Source organism: Balaenoptera acutorostrata, chromosome 5 (genome assembly GCF_949987535.1).
Source record: "Balaenoptera acutorostrata chromosome 5, mBalAcu1.1, whole genome shotgun sequence".
NCBI lineage: Eukaryota > Metazoa > Chordata > Mammalia > Artiodactyla > Balaenopteridae > Balaenoptera > Balaenoptera acutorostrata.
The window spans coordinates 47,758,302-47,786,074 of record NC_080068.1 but is presented as its reverse complement, the minus strand read 5'-3'; the positions used below and the strand labels follow the sequence as shown (position 1 = coordinate 47,786,074).

General features: G+C 39.6%; 2 protein-coding genes across 8 annotated transcripts in view; one reads left to right on the top strand and one right to left on the bottom strand.

The window, feature by feature from the left end:
- The window catches only part of BMP2K (BMP2 inducible kinase), a 124,371-nt gene extending 118,426 nt beyond the window's left edge, over positions 1 to 5,945 (top strand). For all 3 annotated transcript variants that reach the window (XM_007165601.3, XM_007165599.3, XM_007165600.3), the window contains one exon: positions 115 to 5,945. In XM_007165601.3, the coding sequence (XP_007165663.2) occupies positions 115 to 1,532 (1,418 nt within the window). In that variant the 3' untranslated portion in view covers positions 1,533 to 5,945. The remainder of the gene's footprint in view (positions 1 to 114) is intronic.
- Positions 1,426 to 27,773, bottom strand: PAQR3 (progestin and adipoQ receptor family member 3). Of its 5 annotated transcripts, XR_449607.3 has the most exons (8): positions 27,394 to 27,773; positions 23,643 to 23,805; positions 19,145 to 19,300; positions 15,961 to 16,158; positions 13,757 to 13,847; positions 10,298 to 10,446; positions 7,543 to 7,663; positions 1,426 to 1,563 (listed from the first exon to the last, which is right to left on the bottom strand). XR_449607.3 is itself a non-coding variant. In XM_007165596.2 (7 exons), exons 1-6 carry the CDS (start codon positions 27,576 to 27,578, stop codon positions 10,304 to 10,306), a joined length of 936 nt encoding a protein of 311 aa, XP_007165658.1. In that variant the 5' UTR covers positions 27,579 to 27,773; the 3' UTR covers positions 1,437 to 1,563; positions 10,298 to 10,303. The 5 variants fall into 5 exon arrangements, 4 of the variants coding, with proteins under 4 accessions (XP_007165658.1, XP_007165657.1, XP_007165660.1 ...); XM_007165596.2 differs by lacking the exon at positions 7,543 to 7,663 and having other exon boundaries at positions 1,437 to 1,563; XM_007165595.2 differs by lacking the exons at positions 1,426 to 1,563; positions 7,543 to 7,663 and having other exon boundaries at positions 7,730 to 10,446.

The window sequence follows — 27,773 nt, the reverse complement described above, 5'->3', positions numbered from 1 at the left end:
CTAAGGGAACTGCCGTGAGTGATCTGTAATGCTTTGTGTTAGTACATAATGTTTACTGCAAATGGTTTTTGAAATGCATTGGAATGATATAATAATTTTTCTTTGAATCTGCAGGTTCTCCTGAAAAGAAAGTTGAACATTCATCCATGAATCAAGAAAAGAGCACTGCAAACCCTATCAAGAATACCAAAGCAAGCCCAGTATCTAAAGACCACCGGACTGCAAAGAAACCCCCAGAGAATCCATCAGTACACGGTCCAGTGCAGAAGGGGAACGATGAATCCGAGAGTGATTTTGAGTCAGACCCCCCTTCTCCTAAGAGCAGCGAAGAGGAAGAGCAAGAGGACGAAGAAGTTCTTCAGGGGGAACAGGGAGAGTTTAACGATGACGACACGGAGCCGGAAAACCTGGGTCACAGGCCTCTGCTTATGGATTCTGAAGATGAGGAAGAAGAAGAGAAACACAGCTCCGATTCGGATTACGAGCAGGCCAAAGCCAAGTACAGCAGCGCAAGCCCGGTCTACAGAGACACAGCTGGCAGTGCAGCGATCCAGGACCCTAGCGCAGCACTCCTCACGCCCACGCAGTTACCCTCGGACGTCGGAGCGGGGCCTCCCAGACCGGAGTTCGATGTCTTCGGCGCTGTCCCCTTCTTTGCTGCGCGCGCTCAGCAGCCCCGCCAAGGGGAGCCGGAGCAGGACCCCTGCCCCCAGAGCCGGCTTCCCGCCGCGGGGCTGGAGCCGGAGGAGTTCGATGTCTTCACAAAGGCGCCCTTCAGCAAGAAGGTACCCGTGCCCGACGCGCCCGCTCTCCCCGCTTGCCCGCAGAGTGTGGATATATTTGGCTCCACTCCGTTCCAGCCCTTGCCCGCGTCAGCAAGTAAAAGCGACAGCAACGAGGACCTTTTTGGGCTGGTGCCCTTTGAGGAGATAACCGGCAGCCAGCAGCAAAAAGTCAAGCAGCGCAGCTTGCAGAAACTGTCCTCCCGCCAGAGGCGCACGAAGCAGGAGGCGGCCAAGAGTAACGGGAAGCGGCACCACGGCACGCCCACCGGCGCCAAAAAGCCGGCCAAGCCCGCCTACCGCACCCCAGAGAGGGCCCGCAGGCACAAGAGGGTGGGCCGCCGGGACTCCCAGAGCAGCAATGAATTTCTCACCATCTCGGACTCCAAGGAGAACATCAGCGTTGCCCTGACCGACGGGAAGGACAGAGGGCACGTCCTGCAAGCCGATGAGGGTCTGCTGGACCCCTTTGGGGCCAAGCCGTTCCACCCTCCGGACCCGCCGTGGCACCCCCCGCATCAGGGCCTGAGCGACATCCGTGCCGACCACAACCCCGTCCTGCCCGGGCGGCCCAGGCCGAATTCACTCCACGCGTCGTTCCCCGGGGCAGATGCGTTGAAAATGGATGATTTTGGTGCCGTGCCCTTTACAGAACTCGTGGTGCAAAGCGTCACCTCACATCAGTCCCAACAGGCCCAGCCAGTCGAATTGGACCCATTCGGTGCTGCTCCGTTTCCTTCTAAACAGTAGATAACTTCTGACGGACTCTTCTTATTAACTCCTGTTTCAAAGAAAAAAGTATGAATAGTTTTATGAATTGAATTTGAAAGAAAATTTATTTGTATAGCTCTTTATATCATTCATTCTTACAGGTCAATCAGCATAGGTGATTTTTAAATAAACCAAATAGAAAAAGGAAGTATCTGCACAGGGTAGCAACTCCACGTCTCTTCCACGCAGGAGCAAAGGGAGCGAAATGGCAAGCTCTAACCTGGGGTTTCAGCTGCAGACGTGAAGGCACAGAAGTCCAGGGGAAGCGTGTGGGCCCTTTCCAGTCGTGTGGTCCCTGAAAAGGGACTGGAAAGCTGCAGCTTTATTTTTATAACAGAATGTCACTTGTGTGTGCGCGTATCCGAGGCTCATTCCAGAATCCAGCATTTAAAACTAAGGTTGTTTGTACATACACAAGTTGCATTTGTGGATTTTTTTTTAAGGTCTCTTCTAATTTCCACATTGGGGAAAAAAAAAATCCACTTCTCATAAAGAATGAGGAAGTTATTATCTGGAGAGTGCAGAGATTTTAGTCCTTACACCTTTCTCTACAAAGCGGAGCCAGAGGTCACTGACTGTTGTGCCTAAAACTGTTTCATTTAAAAAAACAAGTGCCATTAATATGGAATATCTATGTAGACACCTTGAACAAAAACTAAAGAGAGATATCTGACAGGTGGAAAAATGTAGAGAAAAAAAATGATACAAAGAAAAAAAGCACTCTACTTCAGGAACACATTATGTTCTGGTTTTGAATGGCTTCTTGCTAAAAACTTATCATGTCCCTAGTAAAGCAGATTATTGGAGAAACTGGGAGTGAGGACAAGGGTCATATAGAGATTTTATTTTAGGGAACAATATGTAGCTAAAACCCTGAGTTTTTGAGACGTTTACAATGTAAAATCATGTTGCATTTAATAATGTGCTTTATTAAATTACCACCTTCGCCAACTATTCCCCAAGTCGTGAGCAGCAATTTCTGAGTTAGGTCTGGAGGGTGGAGTAGTTTTAATAAAGTGCACAGAACAGCGAAACCCACAAAGCCTTACCGGCAGGACTCGCGCATCCTGCTGCAAATACCTCTGCACTAGTAACAGGAGATCTGAGAGTGGCTGTGAGGTGTCAGATGACCAGGGGCTAGCATCTCTAGCTGACTGTGTCTTTAGTGAAAAGAACCCAGCTACCAAATTGCCTTTTTTTTAACATCACAAATCCTAATTAGAAACTTGAGGTTTTATAGAAGTTGTTTAATAAGATAGAAATCACGCCTATGAATTAATGTGAATAGAGTATCTGTGCTTCCTGTGTCTCCAACTATTTTAAGTTATAATTAACTGTCCTTCCCTATCAAATTAACACTTAGAGGTTTCTAGAACCATTAAAGCTATTTACAAAAAAAGGGTGAAAACTCTTTTTCAACTGGCACTCTCCTCGATTGCTCTATTTTAAATTAACTCTCTTTGAGCCCAATTGAAATGTATTTTATGAGTCATCATACTAGAGTCTCTTAATTATAGTGCCCCAGTTGGGTTGAGCTATTTGCCTGTTTTCACAGTTCTAAACTTGGAAAGAAGCAAAGTATACGTAACTAAACCATCTATTTTTTATTGCTTCTCTCTTTTTTATGTTTTAAATCAGATACAACTTTTGTGGACAAAGGGGGAAGCAGTATGTGAATCAGAGTGAAGCAGAGGCAGACCAAGCATGACATTCATTACTGCTTAAAAGCTGTACTTTTAGAGCCCAAGTGCACCAGTTACTTGTCCTTGTGCCAAAGGCAAATATTATGTTTGCACCTTTTTTTTTTTTTTCCTGATTCTCAGGTTGATTAATACTGCTAATGCAAATGCTCAAGTAGATGTGCTTTAAAACTTTACAAAGTAGATTCAAGTGATACTTTCTTTTAAAAGTGAAGAGTTGATGATTACACATAGTAAATTCATGAACTACAGTAGGTTTGTATCAAACAGAATCTGTTTTTTAATGAAATCTGTTGGTTGATGTATACACAATATGCTTCTTTGACTATTTTAGTCCTTAGCCTTGGTCTCTGCTAGACCTCATGAGTTTCTTAATTTAGAAGCGGTAGGGATGAACTAGTATGGTTTCCTTGGGATGTAAACATGAAATACCTAGAGTCTGTCTGATACCAAGGCCTTGCTTACAGTTGTTTTTCAATACACTGAATAATTTTAAATGATTTAGATACTGATAGACACTTTGGCTTATAATGCTGGATAAATTCTAAGGAAACACTTGGACACTGTTTAAAATATTTACCTTCTTATGTTTATTATATCATAGCCCAGTGACTTTTCTCTTGAGATTATAGCTCAGAAGAGACATTTAGGACTTAATAGGGGACCCAATGGGATAGAAATGGGGAGATTCCTTTGTGTTGAAGTAGAGGCATTTTCCCAAGGAGTACAGGATTAGGGTTGCTTTCCATTTCCCATCATGTTTTCCCACTACTGTTAGGTTGTAAGTCACTCCACACAGCTGATGCCCAGGTAATTCCCTTATGAGAATTATGAGAATAAAGCTCACAAGACGTGTGAAAGAGCCTAACACATACTTGGTACACAGCACTCAGTAAAAGTTTGGCTCTATTATGGGATGGTCCAATTCTTGCTTAAGGAAGGCAAGTTGAAAAGAAATCATGTTTGTATTAATCAGTTGTCCTCTGTGCTTCTTTAGCATGTAAAGTAGTCATAACTCTAAACCTGTAATACTTGAACATCACTAAGGGAAGTAAAATATTATGAAGCTAGCAAAAGTCTGAGGCCAAAGTTATTTCTGTCCTAACAGCTTTAATAATGCTTATTGATTTTGAATCATCTTTTTAAAAGTGGACCATTTGCTTATTTTAATATTATCACTTCAGCAAAATGTTAGTGTTAAAAAGATCAGTTTTTATGGCACTGAGGAATGTATCTGCTAAGACACAAAAGAAGTTGCTTGGTTATAGATATTAGGCAGAGGAGGAGAGGTTGTAGGCTGGATGAAAATTTAACTGACTAGAATGTTTATTCAAAAGTATCCATCGGGAAAGAGTGTGATTCTTCCACTACGCGCCCCATCCCTGTGTGTGTGTGTGTGTGTGTGTGTGTGTGTGTGTACGTGGGCACAGTTATGACATTATTTGGAATTGTATATAGAAGCAGCTTTTGATCCTACCCTGTTTATTGTGTGACAGTGATTGATAGACTGCTGTCCTCATCTTGCTGGTGGGAAATACTAAGGTGGAGACCCCTCCTCTACTCTGGTGTTCATCAGGCGGAGTAGTTTTTCTACTATTCAGCCTCTCTGCTTGGTTTATTTTAGGTTGTGGTACTTCATATCAGCATTGCTAGAAGGTACACGTGTATTAGTATCACTAGTTCTGAGGAGTTTGGGTACATTTGTTTTAATATATATATAGAATGTGCAGTAAACATTTTCTTCTTTCTTTTTTTTTTCTTTTTTAGCAAAATTACGCATCATTTTAGGGCCAATGTTGAGCTGACAGATCTACTGTGAGAATAACAATGATAGTTTATTTGAAAACTTTTATACACAGTCGTGTTTATATATTAGGGTAAATATATAGACGCACACATGCATGTACATGTTACACCTCTCTACTGTGGAGTTAATGTGAATTTTTAAATTTTAAATGGAATTGCAACCACAATCATTACTAAAGGAACATTCACTCCTGGTGAGGGTTTACAAAAGCCACTAAAAGAATAAGGTAGACAGATGAAAATGCAAATGGCCATCATTTGGGGTTATTTTTATTTAAAAATTGTACTACTTTTGAAAGAGAATTGTTTTTATTCCTACGCTCTTTTTGTGATTGAAAAGTCATCTAATAGTAAGCAGAATAGTAATAGTAAGCTACTTTTTAATTGCTGGCAAACAGCTTTAAGTGCACTTTCTTTGATTACACTTCCATTTTTTGTTAAACTTGAATTTTCTGAAGCCTTTTATGTACCACTAAGCAAATAACTTTAACTTTTAATAAACCTGATTTACATCTTTATTATATTTCTAATTGTTGAAAACATACTTTCTAAAGTTAACTTCAATCCTCACATACAGCTGGAAAACTGTTTTATGAGACAGAATCAGTTGCTTTTTTTTTTCTTCCTATGTCTAATTAAGCACTAACTGATTTTAGTACTATATTGCCTTTACATTGCTTATTCTCATTGACTGAATCCTGTCCCTCATTCACTTTGTTTTGTTTGAAATTTAAAGTTATTTTCTTACTGTATTTATCATACCTACTGTTTTAATAATCTGCTTTCTTTAAATGCAATAAATCCCAAATGGATTGCATATTCTTTATAATCAGTGACTTCAGAGTTTTTCATTATTTGTCATCTTATTAAAAGTTTTGGATGCAAACTTCTAGTCAGTTCTTTCATTTACACCACAGACAGACATTAAGCACCTATTATGCACCAGCTAATGGAATAGAAAATGAGTAAGATTAGATCTCTCTTCTAAGGGGCTCACAGTTTTGGATTTAAGTAAGAAAACACATTTTGACCTAGCATTTATACTACAAAAACAATAACACAACTTGTTCAGGGATTACAATTACTGATACTTACAACGATGAAGGTATGGCAAAAACATAAGACTTTGAAGTACCTTTTGAATGTTTGGCATAGTTTTTGCATTACATTTAATTTATTTTTTAAACTCTTTAAAAACTGGTGACATTTTAACTTTTAAAAAATACTTAGTTTTAAATAAAATACTGTAGTCCTTGATTATGTCAGAAAAGAGGCTTTGGCATGTTAAAGAGAAACCTGTTTATTGGATTGATGGACTAAGTTTGGCGTCAAGATCGCAATGTTATCTTTTTTTTTTTTTTAAACATCTTTATTGGAGTATAATTGCTTTACAATGGTGTGTTTGTTAGTCTCTGCTTTATAACTAAGTGAATCAGTTATACGTATGTTCCCATATCTCTTCCCTCTTGCGTCTCCCTCCCGCCCACCCTCCCTATCCCACCCCTCTAGGTGGTCACAAAGCACCGAGCTGATCTCCCTGTGCTATGCGGCTCGCAATATTATCTTATGTATTATTCCACAAACTGGAGTTTTAGATTGGTGGCTTGTGGAAAGATTCAACTTATTTGTTAGAAATGAACTTCTTCTTCTTTTCGTAAGTAGTACCATTTACCTAAAGTTATGTGGAAAAATAAGGGCTTTGTTTCTTTTTAAGAAACGGTACAAAGGAGCAAAATGTCCGATGATAAAGGTTAGCTAAAAAGAACAGTGTGGGATGTACCACTGTTCAGTCATAGTTAACTTCTTTCGAGAAGAATATATGCTGCAGTTAGAGCTGTTGACTTTGAGTAAGCTCACCCCTTTTTAAGGAAGTCCAGCTCCAGCGTCATATGTAAGATGTAGTTAAGATTCTCCTGTTGAAAGCATGAGCTTTTGAAGTTTTATTTGTTGCACATTTAAAAAGATAGTTCACTTTTGCTTTAGACTGTTGGCAGTACTGAATTTACACGTGTGTCCTGCAGTGTTTTTGATCCCGGGTTTGTAGAGCATGACTACACCTTGGTGGCTATCATTCCTGTCCTCTAAGGATGGAAGTTTCACTGTTCATAAGAGACCCCCCCCCACTGTTGCTACCTCTCCTTTCTGAAAATGTTTTCTCAAAGGTAGTTTCAGTTCTGGATCATTCTCCCGCTATCCTACTCAGGAAGTATGGTACAGAATTTCAGGGGATGTAAGTACCCAATAGCATCCGTAGCTCTTTTCAGTGTAAACACAGTTATTGTGAAAATGCATGTAAAAGACACTTCTGCCCCTCCCCTAATAGCTGAGCTGATTCTTCACTGCACACACTTCGGCAGGGGTAAAATTACCCAGAATGATGATTACAAGTGAATACAGACCTACTCAGCTCAGCAGGAATCCAGAAATGCAGGCTTTGCCCCTTGATATTTAATGCAGGGCAAAGGATATCTCTAGGTAGGTACCTGCCAAATGGAGAGTTGTACAGCTTTATGCCAGTCAATCACAATCTTCAAATCGGTTACTCTGTCCAGGTGGGATGCCATTAGGATGTGACACACATTCCCTGAAGCTTCATTCCTGATTCTAAAATATGATTGTGAAGCTGTTACGTATTATAAAGAATGACAAGCAGCACTTAACATATTTAGTAAACCCAGTTTATTTACATAATACATATTTTGCCATGCAGCTCATGAACCGCACTCGGTGTAACAAGAAAGACAGGCACTATCTTGCTATTTGAAAATGGTTTTATATAGAAAGATAATTCTCTTAAATGAATTAACTACAACCTTACAAATCACTACAGACAATTTAAAACAGCCATGAATAATTTTAAAATGTAAATCTGTAGGTAAAGAGCTTTTATAGTTTACACACTGGTAAAATTAAAGCCAGTCTTTTTTAGTACTGTAGCTGAATAGTGTACTTTTAATCTTATTTTAATAAATCTACAAAACAAAAATAAATATACATTATTACAAGGCTCAGATTCATAGGCAATTTTAAATATTCTTTAATGTTAACAACGTCTTAAAAATTTTGCCAGTAGTGATGTGCACACAGTAGGTGGTCAGTAAATGCTGATATACAGAAGTGTTTATAGTTGACAGCAATCCACATTCATTCATTCCCTACTTTATAATAAGTACATTATAGTAAAGATAAAAATAACTTTCTTAAAATATTTAATATTTTCATAAAAAAGATGAAATGTTTACATGGTATAATTTAGTTCTCCTTTACAGTCAGACCTGTATGCTTTTCAAATTCAAGAACAGTCTTAAAGTATGGTCTTTTTATCGATTAATTCAGATGGCAAGTATTAAATAATTCATACACTACAACAAAAAACAAGACTATTTCTAAAAATTAAAAGAAAATGAAATTTAAAGTTCAATATGTTTTTATTTTGAGAAGATTTTATAATAAAAAAATGGCGCCAGACCTAAAATAACTGGACTTCTCCTTCATTTTTATATTAATTATAACTACGCAGTATATTCTGTTTGACCAAAATGACAACATACCTGTTTAAAAGCAATAATACCATGTAAGCCAATAAGGGATGCTTTAGGGAAAATATATCCTATTATCATTTCACCAAAATCTTCTTTCACTTAGCATATGAATCAAATTTCTGGCCCTATGAGGTAAAATGGCCATTTTCAAAGTGGCGTTCCATCCTAATCATGGGTATAATGTGGTGTACCCTTAGCCTACTGGGGGAGAATTCTCCTTGCTGAGATACTAGGGGATTCATATTCCAAAAGCACTACACTGAAAAGAAATACAAAATTTTACAGATGCATAAACTGAGGCACGTTAAAGTAACATTCCAAATATCAGAGGTATAAATGACATTTTGGGAATAAGCGTCACCATCAAGCAACACCTCCTGATACTTAGAAAATTCCGATGTTCTGAAGATACACCAGTATTTAAAGCAGTTCCTGTCAACCCATTAAGAAACTTGGGTAATATTTTATATTCCAATAAACAACATGTTTTTATGAATGACTGCTTTATGGGATTTAACTTATGCATATGAAAAGACCAGAGAACAAGAGTGCTATGTTGTATGATGGGGCAGCGAGATCTAGTTTTTAAGTATATACAATGCAGTTTCAGGCCCAAATATTAGATAGTGTATATCAATACTGTGAGTTATCAGTGCAATACTAACACATGCATAAACAGAGAAAGACCAGAGCACAGGTGAATAATCATGTCATCAACTGGGGCATCTGCATGACTTTGTTCTAAGGCTTAAGGTTCATTTCAGCGTCAAGAACTGGGCCATCTGGATTCTATGCCCTTGAAAGTAGCACCCATGTACCTGGGAACCCCCATCACCAGGAAATTTAAGACTGCAAACTCAAGAGAAGTGAAAAGTCTTCTGTTATAGGAATTTTGGAACCCCAAATCTACCGTCTACTGGCAGGAGCTCAATTATTATATGGAATTAAATAATATTTGAAATTGAAAAGCTTAAATGGCTAATAACTTGGTTATTAAAGCACAGAATTTGTTGCCTGGTCATGTAATCGGTTCTTAACATGACTTTTATCTGATGGGAAATGACAATGCAAGTTCTTTTCCCTTTCTTAACGCCTCTCTCAACTTAAACGAGAAGGGGTTTAAAGTTTTTGTTCTAGCAAACTAAAAAATCCAATGTTCCTAGGGAGGAGAGAACCTACAGCTGAAGGAAATAATATCTTAAGTGCCGGTTTCTCACAAACATTGACAGGCCAGTGATTACTCAAAATCACGATCAGCTTGTGTTAAACACAGGCTTATCGCAACCCTTGCCTTGATTAGGCACTTAAACTTGATCATCTACTCTAAGTATCACCTATTAAAGGAATCACACAAGAGGACTCCATTTTATAATGGAGGTGAGCCCTTCCTAAGGAAGTTAAGCTGGTGTTCAGTAAAAGTACTATTTCTACACTGGCTTCACATTCATCGTCATTCAGATGTTTGTTATGAATGCCAACTAATTTTCACTTTCTGTACAAGCAGCAAATTAGTAGTCTTAAGGGCCCATCAAACAGTTACAGATCCCCAAGTATATTTTTCCATTTTTATAAAGTATTACTCATGATATATCAAACCAGAGGGAAAAGGAAAAACTAATGGGAATCTTAGAAATAGTGGGGTATACAACTCCCTGTTATATATTGCTTAATAACTGAATACACCAGGTGGCCATACCTGAATTCACAAATGTGAAACATAGTCAGGACAAGGCTTGCTATGTCTGTACTGCATGACATACACTGTTGACTGATGCCACCAATATAACATCACTACTGCAAGGACATGCCATATTTGGTGGCTTGATCCGAGGTAGTTTAGTTGTCCTGGAAGGGAAGGTAGAGAGAAAAGAATATCGACTGTAATTATTTTGATATTAAAATAAAAATATATTTCCATCTCTGGCCCTGGAAATATGACTGAGCAGCAAAAAGATTTTGGCAGTCTCAGAGCACCTGGAGACTGACTGGAGATTAATTCAGACTGAAGTGTTTTCTAAAAAAATGTTAATTCATATTTGAGTGTGACTGTAAGGTGTTAAATTCATTAAGTATACTGGTGAATTTTAGAAATACTATTCCAAATGTCTTTTCAAAATTAAGACGTGGTTAATTTCAGGAATTTGACCTTTTGTCTCCCATGTCTCAACTTATATACCTGGTGAAGAAAAGACATTACATGAGAGAAGCAAATTAGTGCTATAAATCATGGAGTTTATTAGGTATGAAGCAGATACACGGTTGTGTTTGGGTATAAGTCTACTTGAAGCACTTTTTATTTTAAGCAGGTGTGTAAGGAGAAAGCTCAGACCTGAATCTTGTGCTATCAGACGAATGCAACAATCTGCAAAATGTAATTAGTAATGAGTTAATTAACTAAGGCTGATTAGTTCATATACAACTTAGGAAAATTACTTCATTTCTCTTTGTGGTCAAACAAGTTTAAATTCCAAGGAGATTAAATAACTAACATGTGGGAAGCATCTTGGAAAACAACAAAATAAATAACAAAATACAGAGCCATAGACATTTAAATGTAAATAATTTTTTCTTACTCATGGTGCTTCTATGGTCACGTAATGTGTACTGGGTTGGCCAAAAGTTTCCTTTGGGTTTTTTGTAATATTTTATGGGAAAACTCAAACGAACTTTTTGGCCAATGCTATAAATATTCTCTAACCTTCTCTGTCTTCTCTCACCAAGAATAATAATCAGTATAGTAAGTAGATTTTAAAGTGTAAGTCAACAGGATCTTTTCTGTGGAGGTTCTTAGCCTCTTTTTGGTGCCATGGAACACTTTGACAGCCTAGTGAAGCTCACAGACTCATTTCTAAAAGCATAAAACACTGAGGATTATCAAGAAAACTGATTAGTTTGTAATACAAGTATCACAGATTCACTGAATTCTGTCCATGGACATCTTGGGGATCCCTGAACCCATCAAATACCACTGTGATGTTTATATACTAAAAAAAAAAAATTAACCTGAGCTGAAAGTAAGTTCTTAGGTTTAAATGTTTTGATTGCACAGTATTCACCCACCATCCCACCACCACTACAACATGTTTCTCTTTAGAGCCAGGTAATAAATGAGGACTGGCCAGACAAGGAGTGTTTCAGTTTTTATGATCTCTGTATCTCTGCTCAAATGTACCTGTATTTGCACACATTCAGCTACATGGGGCATGTTTTATGTCAAGCTCATCTTGAGAAAAGTTAAGTTACATAACGTTTGACCTTTTATAGGTGCCCTATATTAGACAACTGGGAACTTTTTAAAAAATTTTTTTATAAATTTATTTATTTATTTTTGGCTGCATTGGGTCTTCGTTGCTGCACGTGGGCTTTCTCCAGTTGCGGCGAGCGGGGGCTACTCTTCGCTGTGGTGCACTGGCTTCTCATTGCGATGGCTTCTCTTGTTGCAGAGCACAGGCTCTAGGTGCATGGGCTTCAGTAGCTGTAGTTGTGGCGCACGGGCTTAGTTGCTCCGCGGCATGTGGGATCTTCCTGGACCAGGGCTCGAACCCGTGTCCCCTGCATTGGCAGGTGGATTCTCAACCATTGCGCCACCAGGGAAGTCCCCAAGTAGGAACTTTTGATCTGAATATTTTAAGGCCTAAAAACACTATGGCCATAATCACAGAGTGTAGACACCTTTCATTGGTTAATTTTCTACATCTATGATGAAGAAAAAATTAATAATAAAATAATTATTAATAAAGTGATACAAAAATGTATTTTACCAAAACTGTTTTCTGAGGAGAATTCTGACCCTGCCTGGCAGATGGGTGGTCTTCAATTCAGGGACATGTCCTAGTTATGTTCCCAAATCCTAATGTTTATATTCAGGTTCTTCTTTGTAGTCCGTCCTTATTTAAAACTCAGTGGAGAAAAGTCAAGTGCAGAGAGGAATGCCTGAGGTTCTGCAGTCTATTCATTCTATACTTCGGGGTTTCTCATCCTTTCTTCTTCCCCAACACACATGACGAGTGGCATGTCCTATCTTTGATTCACTGTGGAAGAGGTTCTTAACCCAGGAAGAAGGGAAGACAATTTGCAATTTGAATTTAAACTGCTCCCCTACTTCTAGCCCCCAAACCGAAAGACCACTGCCTTATGTCTCTTGTTATTCTTGACTTGAGCCAAAGGTCACCTGGACTTGCATCATTCTGTCCCTTCCTAAGCCACATATTTCATTTATGAAACTGGGGTTGAGGGGCATCATAATAACAACTGCTAAGATTTATTGAGTGCTCACTACTTGTGAGGAACTGTGCTAAATGTTTCATGTGCACTTTCTCATCTAATCCGCACAATGACCCCAAGAGAGAAAAGTATTATCTTCATGTTTCAGAAGAGAAAACTGGGCTGAGAAAGCTTATGTGACTTATTTAGCTCATGCAGCTAGAAAGTGGCTGACGGGAGATGTGAACCCAAGCAGTCTGACTCCAGAGCTGAAGCTCCTAAACAAGCAAATACATGTTCTGGAGAACATTATTCACTCTACCCGGTGTCCTCTTAGTTATTTTCTACCAGAAGACGTTTTCCTCTGGACTGAAGAAGCAGGGAAATCTGTCCTTCTCTTAAGTTCCTGGATTGTGTGTATCTTGGGGAAATGAAGACCCTTAACTTAGATTAATTTCCTCTTACCACTGGGCGCCAGGAAGCTGAAAGCCAGACTGACGGGCTTTCTTTTATAGAAACTTACGATAGATACATTATGAAGTAATCCTAAACCTGGCTTCTTTTCATTATCCTGTTATTTTACTTTGCCTCTTGTTTGCTTTATGGATCTCGCACATATATTGATAAATTGATTTTTAAGCATAAGCTGGTATACAAAGAAGTAAATGGTAATTGCTAACTAGTGCTCCACAAAAAAGCAGTGGCTGGTAGTTCATAATTATGAAATGGTGGTGACCCTATCTACTGGACTCAACTCATATTGTGACAGTTAAAGACAAAGTTTGTGAAAGCCATTAGAAAGTTCAAGTTTTAGATAACATTTGAGAAGAGAAGAGCCATTCTATAATCAATAATATTGGGGAAAAAAATCTAAGTTTTGATGCTCTGAAACATATACCTCCACTATATATTTAGAATAAAGTTAGAAAACCATTATATAAGTGATACATACCTGGAAAATACCTTTCTGGAACTTTGGAAATGTAGAATAGGAAAGCAAGAAGAGCAATCACATACATCACAATTACACGGGGTGCAAAGTCCTGAAAAGCAAAACATATTTTTTCGCAGATCTTGCCTACTGTGATTGAATTCTCAATTTCTTATAAATCTAATTCATAGAATTAGACAACACACAGGAGTAGAATTCATAGGTGGGGTTTAAGTGTGTTAAATCTGAATTGCTTTTGCAGACAGTCTCCAATGAGAGAAAGCTTGCTCTCAATACTTCAGGAAGCAGTCCAGAGGAGTGGAACACAGAGACAACCCTAAAGGTCAGGGCACCAGGGCAGCTGAAGCTTCAACATAGTTTAGGTCCTAAGGGCGTCCAACTCCATCTACAGCGTAGGTGCCTGGGTGGAATACGTATGGGAATGGCGTTGCCAGCTGAATGAGGAGAGACTAAACAGGGATTTGTGGCTGGAAAAGAGCCAAGAGGCTTGGCCCAACAATGAAATCTGTTCCACCGTCCCAGACAAATGGCTCTCTTGAATACTACTCTACAAAGGAGTCCATCTCACAGCTCTCTTGGAAAGCTTTTCCTTGCTCTAAGAAAATCAGCCAGCTCTAATTTATACATGCTGTTCCTAATTCTGGTTATAAACCTAATTTACCAAGAAGCCATTGAAGAAATAAAGAGAAATTATTTCTCTTCCCTCTAACAGATATTTGAGAATCATCATGGGCCCCCTCCCCTAAATCCTATATCCTCAGACTAATCAACCTCAGATTTTGCAAACATTCTAGAACACAGCTTCACCCTGCCTCCCAGGGTTAGCTCTTTGGAACTTTTCATCTTTGGTTATGTGCCTCTCTTTCCATCTTTTTTTGCTGAACACAAGATGGTTCCTTTTTTCTTTTTTTTTTTTTTCCTTTTCTGAATTTCTTCAAAATCTACTGGCTTAATGGGTCTGGTTCTCTTTCTTTGTCACGATAAGCATAAAAAGATGTGTTTCCCTCATCCCAAAATTTCACTCACTTCTATGTCAGTAATTAGTTATTCATTTCTGGTTAGGATTAAATCTAGAGTGGCACTTCCCCATTCTATTTTCTGGGCATCGAAACTGTCAGAAAAACAATGTTTTCACAGGTATCAGGATCACTGAAGTTATTCCTCACTACTGTCTCACCTTTCTCCCAATTTCCTCATCTTATAAAGAAAGCATCACCGTCATCCTCAAGTTGGCAAAACAGCCAGATCATATCACTCAGTTCACTACACCACAGACTTCCTTTCTTTTTAGTTTTATACGCAGATGCTTTCCACCACGCTGCTGCCAACAGTATGTAAGCCTACTTTTAGTCCCCCCTTCTAAAAAGATATAATTCCTTTAAATAAAACCTGCATTTAAATCCCTAAAGGTCCCATTGCAACAAGTGTATGTGATTTCTTCTAGATTTCTTGGCATAATTAGTTATGTTAAAAATTCTCAAGTTTACTCTCTAGCACACACTTAAGGCATTTTAATATAAATCTCTAAGAACTTAAGTCTTACTTCTAATTCCCTTCTCAAGCATGCTGAGGAATTCTCACTGAGGTTCTTCCTAATGTACTCCAACTGTTCTCCCATAATAACTAACTGCCTTTTATTTTTCAATATATTTTCCTTGCTGGGTGGAATGTGCTCCCACGGCTCTAGCTACCAAGACAGAAATGACTGTCAAATCTCCATCACCAGTCTCGAACTCCAAGCTAAATCCAGACCCTATTTCCACCTTTACATCCCACGGGTACCTCAAACTCAGGTCCAAGAAGAAATCCTTCCCAACTCCTTTTCCTCCACAAACAAACAAACAAATCAACTGCTCCTACTGGCATTATCCCTGCCTCAGATGACAAAGCTGGAAACTTGGGAGTCCTCCTCTACAGTAAGGACTTGGGGATTTACAACCTATGGGTAACAGAAAGAGAATTAAGAATGTGTCATCTCATAGAAATACATCTCAGAAGAAAACAGTTAGACTTCTACCACTACAAGGTATGTTTATTTATTTATATAGAGGTGAAAAATTATTGCGTCATTATGCAATTAGAAATATGCCCTCAAATGACAAAGATCCACCTTCTTGGCCTGATTACATTACTTTACTGAAAGGAATAAAATTGAAAGGACAAAAAAAAAAAAATGGGAAAAATACTGACTGCACTCAACCTACCTGTACAATAGGAGCACCGATTCCTCCATTGAGCCAAACCCAGTGAAGAGTAGGGATCACTCCATATCCCGAAACGGAACAAAAGATGACAGAACGGAGCCTCTGCCACTGCTGTGTGAGGTAATTGGGATGGATCTGAGCAAAGAATACCGCCAGGATCATGGCAAGCACTGTGATCAAGTACACCTGCCGCCAGTACTAGGAGGAAAGGAAATCACATTTTAATTGTTATTAACAATACGGGAAGGAAAAGAGTAATTTTCAGTTTTGGCTTCTACATTACACATTCCAAACTCTATTTATTTGGTATTTTCATTTCCAAACATGATTGCCTCCCTTCCTTAAAACAACGCACGTTGCATACGACTGCTAGGTTTCTTAGGATGATAAACCAGACCCCAAAGTGAGCTGGTAAAGAACACATTTATTCACACAAAAGCATCTCCTGAGTACCTATTATATGCCAGGGCGATTTAAGTCCTGTGGAAACAAAGACGACTATGACAGAGGCTCTCTCAGAGGGTGAGCTCATAGGCTATGAGAGGGGCAGACATATAAGCAAATGATTATAATCTAATGATAATACTGTAACTGAGTTGTGAAGAGAATGTTGTAGAACTACAGAAGAGGGAGCAATTGATGCCTGGATTAGCTAAAAAATGCTTCACAGAGGAAATGACATCTCAGCTGGGCCTTGAGGAATATATAAGATTTTCATGAGAAGAGGGAGCTCTCAAGGAGAAGGAACAGCACACAGAGCAAGGAAGTTTTACAAAGGGAGGCTGAAAGGCAGATGCACTGTCGGGCTATGTATTTGTACTTTACCACGCTGGCACTGAGGGAAAAGCAGAGTCCTTGAAGAAGGAGATGACGTGGTTGTTTTTCCAACTGACTTATTAGAATAACTCCGACATCAGTGAAAAATAGAGAGAGATGACAGGAAGCCAGCTAGCAGATATTATTATAGAATAACTGATTCAAGGAGAAAATAGGAGCATGGACTTTTGTTGAACAAGGTAGATGTTAGCACCAGATTCAGGAGACATCTTTGAAATAAACTAAAGTCTTAGTGGTTGACTGGATGTGCGAGAGGGCAGTAGAGGATGGTTCAACTGTTTCTAGTATGAAAGGCCATGCAAATGGCTTGTACTAATGAGCAAATGAACAAAGATGGTCCAGAGTGTGTGTGTGTGTGTGTGTGTGTGTGTGTGTGTGTGTGTGTGTGTGTGTTGGGGGGAGAAAATGGGGAAGCATGAAAGAATGTTCATTTAAAAATATATCAAGTTTGAAGGACTTAGAGAATATTTAGGTATCTAAATGAGCAGCTGAAAAGCTGGTCTTGAAGCTCAAAAGTTAGCATCACCTAGGACAGAGTTCTTAACCTGGGCTCCAAGGACTTCTCTGGGACCATTACACTTCTTGAAATTCACACGTCAAAATGACTGGTCAGTTTGTGCCTAAACGGCCGTTATCCGGGATGGAGGGTCCATGGTTTCCAATCTCATTCTCAAAGCAGCCTGTGTTCCTTAAAAGGTAAAGAGCCACTATAGCAACTGAATATTTGGAAATGATAAGATACCAGAGGGAAGAAAACTTTTCCTTTAAATGATCATGGACTGTATTAGCTCTAACAGTCTTTTTTTTTTCTCTTTAATCTACCTTGGACTTCTAGTTTTTCTGAAAAGAGATTTACAAAAAGTGTCCCTCTAGTCTCTTTGATGATCAGATATATTTGGGAAGAGGTAAACAAAAAACAGGTTTCAGAGAAATACATAATAAACAAAACAATTCTAATATTACATGACTGTACTCACGAGCCTTTTTTTTTTTAAAGATACAAACAGTTTCATGCAAAATGAATAAGTTGTGAAAGGTGAGTAGATATGAATAGTTTACTACTAAAACCAAATCAATTTACAAGGTAAATGGCATGTACATTTAATTTTATGCTTATGTTCCAACGTAATCAGGCCTAAAAAGCAAATGGCTCACGTATTAAGTGGCTACAATTAATAATGTTCTTACATTCAAACCAAATTATGATTTTTCGCTTTGCTAGTTTTACACTCCAGCAGTGCTGACAGTTTTCTATTACTGCGTAGCAACAAAGGTCCTACTTAAGAGTTCCCAGCAGTCAGAGGACCCCTGCACCGCAGCCAATCCTCCTAGAAAGTGAAGGCTGGGGATACGGCTTGGACCACCTGCTCCACGGGGAGGGCTCGGGCACGACAGGCTCTAGTCCTGTGACTAGTAGGTACACTGCCCCTGGGAGAGCAGCTCAGTCTTGGCTCTGTAAGGGAAGGAACTAAAAGGATAAGCAGAAAACAAAAAAAAAAAGTATGGTAGGAGAGCAGGAGGACAAGAGAGTAGGGTCGATGGGGACCTTCTGAATGGGAGGCCTTGAGATGTACTGAGCCCTCAGAAAGATTCAGTTTGCCTTCTTGGCTGAGACATGAGGAGAGGGGGTAGTTTGGTTGGCCAGCATATTTAGATCAGTTGCTGTATAATTTGATCACAGTGTTTCAAATGCTGCTTTGCACAAGGCAAAAACTGACTTTTGTAACTTTAGGGTCAGAAAGAAGAGTGGATGTAGAACTCACAATAGACACATGTTTGTTAAAGACACTCACCACCCATCTGGTCTGTCTCTAGGCCTGCCTCCAAACATAAGACTAAGGAAAGGAAAACATATTTCTTACATAAGAATATGGGTCAACACACTCGCAGATATACCTTTTGCTTTTTTCTCACTGAGAGAGGAGTAAAGGATGAGAAGGGAAAATGGAAAGCAGCAGCTAGCTTCATAATTTTAACAAGTGCTAACTTTACCTTCAACTCTATAAACACAAAAATAAAAGATACATAATGTACATCTGAGGAACCATGTAGCTATATGGGTTTAGTGGGGAAACATTAATAATTTAATGTTTACGTTAAGTTTCAGAAAATAACAACATATATATATTATTTTCCATTCCTTTCCAAGTTAGTGAAAGGAATAGGAACTGATAATAGATGTTAGAGATCACAGGGCCCTTCTGAAAAAGGAGTTTATGCCTCCACCAGACTTTCGTTTCTTCTATAAGTTAATTATGTGCTTATTCAGAAGTTCAAGGGAACCATGGCAAGAACACCCAAGACCTATATAAGAAAGGTAGAATGTAAAATGTTTTAAGTTACTTACATTATTACAATAAAATGCATAAAATACGCCAGAGACATAGCAGCCCAGTATTCCAATAGAAATTCCTGCATAATCTAATGCCATCCATCTTCGACAGGTTTTTTCTGATCGATGGCAGGAAAAAAGATGATAGCCCACAGAGCAAAGCATACAGACCTATGGAAAATAAAACAAATCTTAGCAAAGTGAAACAAACAAACAAAAAAACAAAAGCAACTCATGCATGATGTTCATGGAAGTGGTGAAGTCCAGGCTTTTCAGCCAAACAGACCTGGACATGGACCCTAGCTTTGTGCCTGACTATATGTCATTTCCCTAAGCCTCAGTTCCTCATGGGTAAAATGGGGACAACAATCATAAAGAAAGAAATCTATAATGATAACTATTTTATAACATAAAAAATTTAATGAACAGTGTAGTAGAAGGAAATCTACTGAGGCTTATTGTGATCTATGGATAAGTTTCCTTTTAAAAACTACTTACTACAGAATATATGTCCTTAAAGAAAAATAAATCAAAGAATATGGAATTGTATGATGTAAAAAAAAATAAACCCCTCCCAGTCAGTCTATTCTCCAGCGGGAGCCACTGATAACATCTTTTTGTGTCCTTCCAGATATTTTCAATGAACGTATCAAACACCTGATATAGAAGTCCACACACACAAGAACACCATATATACTTCTTAATCAAACAGAATCATAGTCTGTTCTGCTATTTGTTTTTTTCACTTAATTTAAGACCTTTTATGTCTGTATGAGACTTCATTGTATAGAGTTTACTTTTAAGTAAAACATAGCTTTGCTGCATTCAAGGAAAATAATTATGACTTATGCTGACTTTGTACGTTATCAAATTGAGAGCAAAGCTAATGTAATTCTATCAGTTGCTCTGAAGATTGATAAGGTTTCTACTGCTGAACTCCCTCTAGTCATTAAATACCTACTGCGTGTCATACAGTGGGGATACAAAGATGAAACCTCTATTCTCAAAGAGATTTTTCTGAAACAAGTGAACAAGTGGTGATGTAGGAAGTCCTATAGGAAAAGTCAGTGCAGAGCACAGTTAGAAAATAGAGGAGGGAGAGTACCAGGTCTGTGGGTGCATGTGTGTACTTGGGGGTGGGGCTAGCGGGCGGAAAAGAGCTACATATTTCATACAAGGGTTGCCACCTGAGCTGCACCTTAAGTTGACCTGGCATTCATCAAGGACATAAATAAAGGTGTGCACAGGTTTATTGGAGGGCCCACAGGAAAAGCAGCATATTGAGAAACACAGCATCATTAAGGAATGCTATGTGGCCTTCTTCATGATATGATTATGACATCCTATACATCAAGGAGTTTTAACTTCAGTGTTATGGGCTCTGTGTGATACTTCTGAATATTTTAAGCGCACCCTTACAGAAAGGCTGAGATGAGAGGTTACAGGCATAGCCCTAGGAAGCAATGACTAGAGCCTACACTAAGCCAGGGACAGTGGGGGTAGGGAAAATGGGCCAGATAAATGGTCATCTAGCTATTCTGTAGTCTGGCCATTAAACAAACCTAAGTCCCCATAGCCTCAATATCAATATTCAAAACAAGGTTCCTAGCCACAATCTCATTTCTTCATCCACTATCTAAAATCCTTAACAGTCTGTGGCTTTGGCTACTACAAGTCAGAGTTTATTGACCCAATTAAACATAACTCTAAGAAGCTTGGTTATTTGTTTTCTCTGATTATCCTTGAGATAAAACACAGTAAATTCAGAGAACATGAAGGTGTATATTCTCACTGACAGGGAAAGATCTCATTGTCACAATGCCGAGTGACACAAAACAGCAAGTGCAGAGATGACCACAGCTCAGAAGGAGGTAGATAGGAAAGGTAGGCAGGCAGGTGTGAGGCAGCTGTGATACACAAACGTCTGGAGGAATCTGAACCCAAATGTCAAATGTGGAAGTGGAATTTCAAATGACTTTTCTTCCAAATACTTTTGTGTTTGCTTGAATTTCTACATGAGTATATGTTATAGTAATAATAACAATAAAGCTAATTTCATTGTGAAAAGGAAAATAGAAGTGGAAAGAGAAAAACTACAGTATCAAGAGGAAAGTAAAATATATGGTATTCAGAGAGAACATCTGAGTTTTAGAAAAGTTAACCTAGACTTAGTATGCTCTGTTTTAAAAGGGACGTGTTGTTAGAGTTGCTTAAAAAACTGACTGAAAAATTATCTGACATTGAGTATGTCTCCGTTTTCTGGAAAGTTTCCTCCTGTGGAGTATCTCACTCCGTCCAGGTGGACAGGCAATTAAGCATGACATCCCACGTCTAAGCTCCTTGCCATGATACCCAAATACCTCGGGATCTGCCTCCTGCCTATCTCTCCAGCCTCACCTTTCTCCATTTTCCTAGGGTTTAACCACAAACACCAGCACCTACAGGTCCAGAAAGTGCCAAGCTGTCTCTAGCTTCTGGGCCTTTAGGCACTCTTTTTTCTGCTTCAGTGCCCTGCCTCACTCTCGCTTCTGCTCACCTATCTGGGTGACTTGATCTTTACGACAGGCTGGTTTTGTTCGGCACTGTATTCACGATGCCTAGCTTAGCGCCTGGATATAGATAAGAGGTATTAAAAAGATATTTCTTGAACTGAATGCTAATGAACTGAATCTAGGGAAAGGTGTTCTCAGATTCTATTCTTCTCTAAGATAGAAAGACTTCAAAGCCCCTAAAATTACATTCTACTATTCAGAATGTACTCTATTAATCTGGTTGGTAGGAAAGCACTGAGCACGTAAAAAGGGTAGAAGTGAAAAGAGTAAAAATGTTATACCTTTAAAAAATGAAATGTAAATCAATATTAATACATATATTTATGGTTTACCATGCTGCCTGCTGACTCTAAGAATTTGGGGAAATTGGGTGAACAAGTTATAAATATAATTTCATAAAAATAAAAATAATAAAAATGGTATTTGTAAGTAGGGAAGATGTGCTCATTTGCCTTTAGAAGCTGTACTGTGTGTAACAGAAAGATCATTGCACTAGCATTTAGGAGAAGAGGGTTCAACTGTCCTGCTGAACAATCCTGAGCAAGTCACTCTAAACACTTTGGGTGTTTCTTCACTGGCAGTTTTTTAAATTATTTCGTCTTCTCAGTTTTGCAATGCACTGCTTTCTTAAACCACTATGAAAATGAATGTGTGTTTCCTGAAATAACATCAGCTGTGGCTGGGTGGATAAAGGGTAGGCCTGGGGTAGAGGAAAACATGTGGGATCCTCAAAGGAGATAATATCTGTATAACAGTAGAGTATAAACCAATTTTTCTTATATTCAGCACATCTTAGTCTATAAGATACATCTAAAAATTAAGTATGGAGAAATTGATTCATTTCCATTTAAAAAATTGGGATAGATTTTAAAGAGATGTTTAGGCTCCGATCAGGACAAAAATTAAACCTGAGAAAGAGTACACTTTAAAAAACACTTAAAGAAAAAATAATCTTCTAATAAGAACACAAAAATACAGAGTATTCTTTCCCTCAAAGAAATTTAAAATATGGTTCTAGGAGCTAGAATTAGAAGAAAAGGGGGAGGGAGATGTTCCCAGTGTGTTTCTTGATCATTTAAGTCCAAAGTTTTGAGTCAAATGATGAAGGCCTGAAACTGACTATTACACAATGAAAGCAACACCTGTGCAGTTTACTTATCGATTCCCCTCTCAGAGTAGCAGCAGGTTAACTGCAGGGAGTGCTGGCCTACGTTTGGAGGGAGAGGCATGATAGCGTCTTCTTTTCATTTTTATGATTTTTTGTACTCTCTGCATTTTTTTTTAAATTTAAAAAATATCAACTGGATTTTGTTCCACATTAGTTTTCTTTTTCAGAATTACCTGTTTGAAAAATTATTAAACATAACTTTTAAAGGCACTTTGTTACAGATCCCGGAAGAAAAATTAAAGTGCTGAGGAACACATACAAGAGGCTACAGAGGAGAAGAAACTGAAAGTATCTGAAATCAGGCACGTGTAAAAGGCCCAAAGGAAATTAACGTTAAAGTGAGAGAAAATATTAATGCCGACAAAACAAGACATTAAAATTAAGACAGTATGGAAACAACAAATACAAAAGTCATAGACATATAAAAGATGAGAAATCTTCCCAAACAAGTTTTAAGCAGACAACAGAGTTCTACTTTAGTCAGCAAATACAGTACAGAGATTCCTATCTTTGTATTAATCTTAAAGCAGAGATGTCTAAAAAAAGGAAGAGAAAAGAAAGAAATTTTCTCAATCTTTAAAACTTACTGGATTTCAAATATACTCTAATAACATCCAAATACACTCTCATAAAAACATACTTTGGATGCTTATATTATGAAACTGAATAAGCTAACCTATATGCTTTTTGGGGGCTCTTTAAAGCAAGTTGTGGGTGTGAAGTAAGGTCACCTGCCCAAGCTTGTCTGACTAAAGTTCTCTTTACCAATAATAGCGTTTGTGAAATGACTTACCTGGAAGCAGAAAAGGCAAATAGAACAAATTACAAAGTCTTCTCTGGATGCACTTGCTGAAGGTAACACAGATGTCATGTCATATATTCCCAGCGTGAAGAAGAGAAAGAAACCCAGCAAATGACTCCAGATGTTTACCGTCTCATTAGATAAAATAAACAAACTGGAAAAAACCAAACGTGCAGCTCAGATTCATATCTGTTCGCTCACTGTCAGCATTTAAAAGTTTATGGACAATTTTGGGGATTATCTAATACTTGCTACTTTAAGCCCTTAACCCCATCTTTACCTTTCTAAATTTGATATACCATCTCCATCAGTCCTGGGATCTTACAGTTTTTTCTTGCTCACCTCTATTATATTTACCATTTCCTTCCTCAATTAGAGTTATTTATGTATAAATTCCATCTCATCCTCCAGCTTATCAACTCCCTGACGGCTGGCATGATTCATCTTTATGACACTACTGTTCCAAGCACAGTGTCTTGCTCAGATTAGATGCTAAATGTCTACAGAAATGAATGTGCAGATTAAAACTGGGTGCTAGCTACCATACTCTGACACTCAGTAATAGGTATCTGAAAACCCGCTAAGTATAAGGTTAGGCACGAACTTAAAATACCTTTTTAGTACTCATTACATGCAAGTGCAAAGTTAAATGGCCTTGAGAGAAGCAGGATAAATGCAAATGGATCCGCTGGAAATGTCCTTTAAGACAGGCATGCTGGGCTTCCCTGGTGGCGCAGTGGTTGAGAGTCTGCCTGCCGATGCAGGGTACACGGGTTCGAGCCCTGGTCTGGGAAGATCCCACATGCCGCGGAGCAACTGGGCCCGTGAGCCACAATTACTGAACCTGCGCGTCTGGAGCCTGTGCTCCGCAGCAAGAGAGGCCGCGATAGTGAGAGGCCCGCGCACTGCGATGAAGAGTGGCCCCCGCTTGCCGCAGCTAGAGAGAGCCCTCGCACAGAAACGAAGACCCAACACAACCATAAATAAATAAATTAAAAAAAAAAAAAAGATCAAGTCCTTTAAAAAAAAAAAAAAAAAAAAGACAGGCATGCTGCAACAACTTTGCTGTGGTTGTTTTGAAACCAAACTAGTTTCCAGGTGGCACGAGTTTATTCTTTGTTTGGAACGACAGGAGGTGACTTTTACTATCAGTACTAATTGCCCTCTTTCAATACGCCCTAACTGGTTTGAGTTTAAGCAGTCTTGGCAGTGCAGGCCGGTGCAGAGTGTTCCCTGCCGACCAAGAGTCAGGAGGCTCAGTGTCCCTTCACTCCCACCCTGGGCAACAAATTAGCTCTGGGATCATAAGCAAGTCACTTCACCTCTCTGGCTTCAATTTCTCCATCTCTAAAACAAGGGAGCTGGATTAGATGCTGCTTCAAGTCCCTTCCAGCTCCTTCCTTAATTTTGTGAAATGTTTCTCCAGCTGTGGATAAGACTCATCAGATTATCGAAAGGTGATGTCATGACTAAAGGTTAAAATTCTCTTGCAAAATCTAATCTTTTGTTTAAACTAAAGTCTTTGACCTTCACTGATTCAGAATCCTTATTGGTAAGCACTAACGTATAACTCTAATACAGAATTTGCAGCAGTCACCATGGTTCACATTTTCCCATGTCATAAACATAGCAGGGTCTCACACAATCAGACGATCACCAAAGATAAAGTGGATCTTGTACCGTGGATTTCAGGCTTATCCTGTATAAGCATCAAGTATAAAAACTACTTATATTGGGGAGTGGGGGAAGAGATGCCGGAATGTGAGGAGACGCATCTAACCCCAGGACTGTTTGACAGCCAATACCACATTCTGCCTGTTGCCTCAGAACTTTTCATTGGTGAAACCCAGTATACACTCATTAACTGAGCAGAGAGGCATAATCTTGGCATGTTCCTTCCAACTAACAAGAGTATTGGCAGAACAGTTGTGACGTACAAAACCTCTCCTTATATCCAAAATGTGTCCTCGTCCCTCTAGACAAAGGGCAAAAGCTGAACCTGGAAAAGACCAAGCTGGTGGGAAGAGCACTTAGCAGAATATCCCCAGTAGGGGATCTACTCTTATTCTATGAGAAGTTAGACCTATACTCTGTTCTGCTTCAAAATCAACAGTCACCTTCATCATCATCATCTATTTGGCTTCAAATTCAATGACCATGGTGATAACAAGTCACCATTTATTGAGAGCTTATTATGTACCAGGCTCTGTGTAGCATTTTACATACACAGTCCCATTTTGTCCCTACTACTTTCTGAGGCATATACTGTAATTACCCTCATTTTTACAAATGGGGAAAATAAGGCTGGGAGAGGTTAACTTTTGTTCAAGGTCCCACAGCCGTTAAGTGGCAGATCTGCACACCCAAGTCTTTTTTACTCAACAGCCCAAGATCTAAAGCACTATATTTCACTCCTTAATCCATGAAATTTGGACCCTATTATTAGAATGCAGAGGTGGGTATAAAACTATTTAAGGCAACTGACTACCTGCTCTATCCTTGTGGAACTCTACATCCATAGCAGGGCCCAGCTCTGATTTCTTCTGTAATAACTTATGCAAAGGAGTCAAAGGGGAGGAAAATGGCACTCAGGATTCAAATTGTGAAGTACCATGGGCCATGCATCGAAGCCAAGTAGGGACGGACAGTGATGTCACCTTGTGACCCTGAGTCAGAAAAGCACTTTAAAGGCAGGCAGGGCAACGGAACTGGGGTAAGACCATGCCAAAAACAAGATCAAGAATCAAACATGTGGTTGCTGCTTGAACAATTCAATGGCTCACATTCCAGCAGTGGGGTGTGTCACTACAGTGACCTGGAGCTAACCAACATGGGTACCTTAATTCTCTTAAAGTGGGGTCCTGTAATTAAGTACACATAGGGAGTTTTAACAGAAAGCTAGTCTAATAACTAGAACACTCATTTTTCAGTTTTGTTTTTTTACACCCAGGCTTTCAAGGGACTCAATTTTAAGAGTTTAAATGATGAAGAAATTCCTCTTTTAAAGACACTTCTATAGTGCTCTAGTGGAGGGCAGTGCCTGTTATAGGCTCTCTTTGCTATAGTGCTTTTCCCACACAGCGTTTTTTCACAATGGTTATTATGTAATAGTATAATTAGCTCTTTAATATGTGTCCCCCAGGCTAGACCTCAGTATTTTCATGAGAACAAGGGCCATACCTGCTTGTTCTTTGCAGGACCTGGTAGGGTGCCTGGCACCTAGCAGGGGTTCCATACTATCTGCTGAATGAATACACCAGGATTTCTAAATGTATGGCATTGTGAACTTGTTTCCTATTATACAGGCATTTATCTGGCCCCAAACATCTGCATTTCCATAGGGCTGCCTTTAAAATAAACAAAACTTAGGTATACACAGGGGCAAGTATGGCTCAGTCATTGTCAGTGGGGTCGATTCCAACATGTATCCCGATAAGCACCAAATGGAATAAAGGATGTAAAATTCCTTTGTAAAGAGCAAAGCCCCACAGGAGTTAGTGATTATGATCATTGTTACTATCATTAGTCCATGGATCAAGTAGCCCGGTGGCGGAAGAAGGAAAGACAACGAGAAAGGAGAGGTGGCAGAAAGGGATGAAAAGGTTGGGGCAGCTAGGAAATGATGGGCACGGAGAAAAGCGGGGAAAGCAGCAGGCGGACCAGACAAAAAGGCTGTAGGTGAGGAGGAGGGGCCGCCGGCGCGCCCCCCCAGGCGCACCCAGCGGAGGCGGCCAGACTGTACCTTTTGATACACAGCCTGGAGGGCAGGTAGGCCCGGTAACCGTCGGTGATGTACGGGTTGTCCTTGAGGGACACGGGGATCTGCTCGTAGGTGTAGAGGCGAATGCCGCGGGGCACCAGGACGGGCCAGTACTGGTAGCTGCCCAGCTCGATATAATGTGCGCTCTTCAGCAGCTTCTGATGCATCCTTCCCGGCCGCCGCCACTCCCCAAGCGGGGAGCTCGCCCAGGCCCCGCCTCCCCGGGGAGGGGGCTTCGCCCCCGCAGCCCCCGCCCCGGAGCCCGGACGTTGCGCGAGGTCCTACGGCCCTGCCGCTGCCCAGGCCGGGCTCGGCTCGCAGGGCGGCCACCGCCGTCAGCACCCCGGCGGACCCGGCGGCGA